The sequence below is a fragment of the Mesitornis unicolor genome, unplaced genomic scaffold (genome assembly GCF_000695765.1).
Source record: "Mesitornis unicolor isolate BGI_N332 unplaced genomic scaffold, ASM69576v1 scaffold9125, whole genome shotgun sequence".
NCBI classification, from domain to species: Eukaryota; Metazoa; Chordata; class Aves; order Mesitornithiformes; family Mesitornithidae; genus Mesitornis; species Mesitornis unicolor.
Window position 1 is genome coordinate 63,625 of NW_010186190.1, and position 6,465 is coordinate 70,089.

At 40.8% G+C, this 6,465-nt stretch overlaps 1 protein-coding gene across 1 annotated transcript in view; it reads left to right on the top strand.

Moving 5' to 3' along the window:
* Positions 1 to 3,867, top strand: part of ENPEP (glutamyl aminopeptidase (aminopeptidase A)) — a 38,096-nt gene extending 34,229 nt beyond the window's left edge. Inside the window, exons 16-20 of the mRNA XM_010185080.1 lie at positions 4 to 105; positions 215 to 385; positions 2,285 to 2,425; positions 3,246 to 3,324; positions 3,575 to 3,867. Coding sequence (XP_010183382.1) covers positions 4 to 105; positions 215 to 385; positions 2,285 to 2,425; positions 3,246 to 3,324; positions 3,575 to 3,724 — 643 coding nt within the window. The 3' untranslated portion in view covers positions 3,725 to 3,867. The remainder of the gene's footprint in view (positions 1 to 3; positions 106 to 214; positions 386 to 2,284; positions 2,426 to 3,245; positions 3,325 to 3,574) is intronic.
* Positions 3,868 to 6,465: the final 2,598 nt, after the last annotated feature.

Sequence of the window (6,465 nt, forward strand, 5' to 3'; positions counted from 1 at the left end):
AAGGCTTCTTCGTGCATCTGTTCTAGACTTTGCCTGCAGTATGGGTGACACAGAATCTTTAAACAACGCTTCTCAACTATTCAAAGAATGGCTTCAAGGAGAAACGTGAGTGCTCATGGCTTTTGTGGCTGCTGAAGATCACAGCATGTGACTTGGTCACAAATTTCAAACAGGAAAGGGGGAAAAATATTCTAGTACTGTTTCTTTATTTTAGTATTCCTGCAAATCTCCGACTCCTGGTATATCGCTATGGGATGCAGACCTCAGGCAACGAGTCATCGTGGAATTACATGTTCCAGAAATACCAAGAAACTTCATTAGCACAAGAAAAAGAAAAGCTGCTGTATGGCCTGGCATCAGTGAAGAACATCACCCTTTTAGACAGGTGATTTAAACATGTAGAGATTTTTCTTTTGCTATGGAAGGAACTGGTCACCATTTGTTCATTCCCCTCTCCTGCCTCCTGTGCTGTCATTTTTGTCAGATTACAGCATGAGGAATGCAACACATTTTCAAGACCAGTTATCTAACACCCCCTCATGAGATTGTACTACAGGAGAAAAAAGTCTTGCTCCTTTAGTGGAAAGATATTGAACACATGGTAGTTTCTGCACACAATCAACAGCCTTCAGCTCTTCTAACAGTGCCTTCACCCTGTGTAATTTTAGCTACCTAATAGTTAAGCATCAGGAGAAAATTAGTCATCTGTTTCCTCTTTAATCAGTGAAGAGAAAGCACTGTTTATCCCAGATCAGGAAAGGGACATAAAATCAATGGAAGAATTTCTTTTGGATGTTGCTAGTAACCCTCCACTGGCTACAGGAGTTTGCTTAGACTAGATGTCTGCCTTCTAAGTAGCCAGTGTTAGGCAAACAACCTTGAGCAACCGTTAATAACGGTCCTGCGAAGGCATCCGTGTGAAGTCTCAATGCTCCCTGAGATGCTGTGCAGAGATAGTTGAGCTAGAACCAGAAATGAAGTATTCATGCTGCCATGGCAGTGCTGGGGAATTTGGATACTGCCCAAGGCTGGTTATCAGATTGGGCAAGCATCTTGTCAGGCTGCTCGTCTGTATAGACACACCAGCTTCTTTAAGCTTGTCTGGTAACTTTGCATGTAGTGGAGATGTAGGCAAACATCTTCACCAGGGCTATTCACTACTTTGTTGGAGCCTCATATCTAAATATCATAAGACAGAGCAGTCTCTGCCTGGAAGAGTTCCAAGTTTAAACAAGATGAAACAAGGAAGTATAGGAGGTTCAGGAAGAGTAAATAGAAGAGTTAGAGTAATTAAAATAGTGGAAGGAGACAGCTGTATTCCTAAATTCTCATGACCACAACAGCCATAATGTGAAGCCATTCAATGAGTAATCACTGACATGATTAAGACATTAATTAAGTAGCTAAATCAGCCTATATTTGCAGAAAACAAACACCCCCCTAAAGCAGGGGGATCTTGCTGCTTAATTTACTATTAAAATAACAAGGAAGGGAAAAGACCAAACAGAATGAGAAAATTGTCCCTTACATAAAGGAAAAAAGAAGACAATCCTTAATCCCAGCATACAACAGCTTAAGGGTTTTCTTCTGCAGCTGCTGCTGTGAAGCCAAGACCACACCACTCATCTCCCTGCAAATGTGTGCGCTGAGGAATCCCTCCACTCTGTCAATCAAAAACATCTGTGCTGTCACTGGAAGTATAACTGCAGCGTTTGCAGGCATGCTATGTCCAAAAGAATTTTAATTTTGTGTGAATAAGAGTTTCAGAACAAACAGCACAGATTTCAATGTGAGCAAGCACATGTACTCACGGTTCCTATAAGATTTTTGTAGCCTGGACTACTACTTTTTTGGTGCTTGGCTACCCAGACAGGCTAGATTACTGATTGATGCAATTTTGCTTTCACTACTTGATTAAAGTATAGAAATAGTAATGGGTTTTGGATATTTTCAAGTAACTTAGAGACATAAACCCTACTTACTCTCTAAAGAGATGCCTAACTGCTTTAGTTTCTTTCAGTACAATCTCCTGACAGTGTTATCAACAGACACTTATGTTTTAGATCAGTGTGCTTCATCTTTAAAATGCTGTAGTCAAAAATAATATTCATGCTTGGCAATGGGCTGTAGACTGTGGTGGCAAATACTTGAGAAATATAGACATTAGCATTGCATTATTTCACATAACCATCAGTTAAGTTTACAGTGAAAGTGTTAACTTATTATGTGCTTTCTATGGTCTTTCATGAAAGGTGCTCATTGATGCTTATGGCATTTCCCTTAGGTATCTGAAATATATTTACAACACCAACCTCATCAAAAGCCAAGATGTGTTCACAGTCCTGAGATACATCTCCTATAACACCTATGGGAAAACAATCGCCTGGGACTGGATACGACTTAACTGGCAGTACTTAGTTGACAGGTAGGCCAATGAACTCATTGGAAACTTTGGGTCTACATCCATCTGTATATCCTGTTATATGTTATATGCCATGCTTTTCTGCATTTTCACTATACAGCTATAATCACCGGCCTTTGCATAATGAAAATTGAAAGCATATTCAGCAATTATATCCATCTGCTGTGAAAAAGTACTTTGCTGCTAACTTGAAAACCATTCTTTCTCTAAAAGATCACTACCAATAAAAGGAGACTAAAAAAATATATAAAGTTCTACCAAGGCCATAGAAATCTGGTTACTGCATGGAAATTAATCAGTCACATCTCCACTCTTTCTATTGATTTCATAACAAGATGACAGTGTATAGAATTTTTTTTAATTCCTTCTAGTGGTCACAGCAAGCAGCAGACATGCAGACAAGCAGTGGAAGTAACAAAAAACCTTTTAGCTTTGTTCCTCTCTATTTGACCTTCTCCTTCCTTCTCTTTTCTAAGTGCTTGATAAGGACACAGAAGCAAAGCACAACTGCCAGCCTAAAGCTGTGAACAGCATTTTTATTGCTGAGCAGCCATACACCTAATTTCCAGCATGAGACAATAAGTCATTAATTGAAAAAAATAAACAGATCCCACAGAAGAGATCACTCCATTAGTAGACATATTTGAGAGCAGCACAGATATTGTATAGGAACACTATTTTTCAAGTATTTACAAAAATGCTGAAATCTGAGTGCGTCAGTTTTATTGCAGCACAGTTAGCAGTTTAAGATTCAGATAATTATCTGTATCTTCTTTTTTTAACAGCTTTGTGTCAAACATAATTTATTAAATTGTTTTTCTAGGTTTACTATCAATGACAGAAACCTTGGTCGAATAGTAACTATTACCCAAACTTTCAACACTGAGCTCCAGCTTTGGCAGGTATGGTAACAGCATTTCTCTTGGTTTGAAGTCAATGTATTTAACAATCCACTGCCCAGGAAACTTGACTTTTTATGTTCTAATGGTGTAAAGCAGTACAAGGTGCTGGAAACCTATGCCAGTTCTACTAGCCTGAGCTTGATTATCTCTCTCAACAAGAACTGCCCTTGACCAAGTCCCTGTAAAAAGCTACTTGCCCAATAGCAGCATTATTTGCTTCATGTCAATTCTTTTTCTCTCTCTTTTCCAGATGGAAAATTTCTTTGAGAAATATCCTAATGCTGGGGCAGGAGAATCACCCAGAAGTCAGTCAATTGAGCAGGTGAAGAGCAACATTGAATGGCTAAAAGTAAACAAGGAGGAAATACGAATGTGGTTAGAAGACCATCCGGTTCTTTAAAGTCTTACTTTGTTAAAAAATCCAGGCACTAATTCTGGGCACTCAGATCCTCAGAGATACTTAACAGTGTGGATTTCTCACTTAGGTACCTTAGAGGACCAAGGCCTAATATTTTTTCTACGAACACTCAGGAGACCACTGCCAGAGCAATGTTTTTGTACCTGCTGATCCCAGATCCTGCCAGCACTTGTGTGCAGGAATAGCTTTATATTTTGAGAGATGAATTTGCCTGAACAAATAGGACAAATGTTTAAAGTTACTCAAAGCAGAAGTGATGGCAGAACTGGGGTCCTTGCTAATCAGACTGCTCTCACTCCTTTCACATACCACTCTGAAAAGCTACTTCTTGGTAAGTCCACAAGTCTATCTAGTACAGTCAGAGATTCCTTTCCGAGTGCATCTCATAGGAGCTTTCTCCTGAAGGAAAGGGAATTAAGCAGTAATTTTAACATTGTCTGAAAATAATCCCCTATATTTATAGCTGCAAAAATTCTACATTTGGGATTTAGCTTTGCATTCAGATGCCTCAGAAAGACCAGTTAGGCTTCCCTCTTCATTGATTTTTGAAGTTTAACTACCAGTACTCAAGGGATCAACATTTTCAGCTTCTTTTTGAATGTTAGTAGTTGGGATTCTGTAGCTTGGGGTAGGGGTTTTCTTGGTTATTTTTGCCTTATTTCTAAATCTTCTCAAAGGAAGAACTTGTGGCAGCTGTTACTGCAAACAAGACATACAGTACTTACTATCTCTTTTCTTAGGGAAAAATAAAATTAAAAAAAAAAATCTATCTGAAAATCTCAGTGTCTTTCTAATAAAGTAGTAAAAGTGCTTAGCATATAGAAAAGCAGCTGTTACATAGCCCAGCTATGCTGTACATACAGCTTCAGTGACTTTTTGGGGTGGGGGGGAGGGAAATCTACTATCTACCCTGAGAAAATACAAAAAAGTGGCAAATTCTAGCAGAGAAGGCAGATGAATCCCACTGTTGCTATTCAGTCTACTGCAGAAATACAGGCAGCAAAGAAACAACTCTTGGTCCCAAGTCTCTCTGTCACTGTGATGCTGGAGAAGACAGCAGGGCTGCTTTGCCTGCCTCCCCCAAATTGGGAGCTGGGGTGACTTGGAGCTCCCAGGTTTCCATGTGCTGTGTCCTGACACACGATGGGCACCACACACGAGCATCAGCCCTATCCCCCTTGCCCTCTCCCTGGTTTCCTGGGTGGGAAGGTAAAGCAGAAGGGAACCAGCTAGAGCCAGGCTCTCTCTGGATGCTCTGGGAGCAGGACCATGGAGCATCTTACAGTAGGTAGCCCTGGGAGAGATTAGGCACTGCTGTTGGGAAACTCTGCAGCAGGATGCGAGGACAGAAGCATGGAAAAGCCTTCTCTTCCCTTCACCCTGCAATGCCATTCAAAGGGAAAGGTAGAGATGTTGAGGAAATGGCTGTAATGCAGAGATATCCTGGGGTACAGGTTCTGCCAACCTCTGGGCCTTGGTAGGGCACAAAGGGCTCCAGAGAAGCTTATATAATCCCAAATGAAAACACTTTACCCCACTCCCCCAGGAGATTCAGGGCTGGTACTGTTTTGGGCCTCTCCCTAGATACCCAAATAGCTGTGACAAGCCCAGACAAAACTAGTGACCAACTCAGTTGTCCTGTCAAAGGAAAATGTCAGTCACTTGCCTCCTGCATCAAAACATGACAGGAGTTTGACTAACAGTGGTTACAACCTCCTACAGATACCAGCTGCTCTTTAAGGTAAAGTTGCTTTTTAAGGTGGCAAAGGGCCATGCAATTTCTTCCAGTTTTTCTTCTTGCTCAGATTCACATACAGAGGACAATGAAAATGAAGCTGTGGCCTACACCCACACTACCAGCAGCTCAGCACACAGGGAGTGGGCTGTCCTTGGGCAGCTGCCTGCTCAGTAGGACACACATCAACTTGCCTTCATGATTTTACAGTTTTGATGAGTGAGCTGAAGGAGCAAAAGCCAAATAACAGCTCTCTTGGTTTCAATGTCATGAACTGGTTTGGTAGCACCGCATTGTAATACTGCCTATCAGCAAATTGTATCACTGCAACTATACATGAGTGTGATCAGCTCAGAAAAAATTTCCGTGCACTGCCAGTGCTGTATGTTTTACTTGAAAGTTTTTAACTACAGTTTGTAACCATGTAACTATAGTTTTCAACCATGTAGCAATGCAAAACTGATAAGAAGGTGTTCAAGCACATAGCTCAGTTGTTTTCCCTTTCAGAGAAAATTTAATGAAATGTGGCAGAAAAAAAAAAATCCTCTAACCATTCATAGGCTTCTGCCGCAATTTGCTGTTGGAAGAAAAGTAATGGGTACTGTGGGAATGATACCAGATTAAGTAGTTACTTTAAGAGATTTCTATCCTTTGCTATGGGTAGCCCCTACTACCACTGAGTGGGAGCAGACTTGCCAACACTGCTAGACACACTGCTAGGCTTTCATCAAGGAAAACATAAGTAATGAAGATACTCCATAGTGCTGGAAAGATGTTGTGTATCACTGCAGCAGAAAAACTTTTTAAAAGTCAAACAGAGACTCAGCCACTGAGACAAAGAGAGAGCAAGAAGCAAAAGACAAGCCTGAACAACCCCTGGGCTTGTGACCCTGAGTGAACAGAGGAGAGAAGGGAATTTAAAGTAATGAACCAAGTAATTGTTGCCATTTTTTTGATTCTTGCTCTGTTCAGGAAGGGATCATGCGCG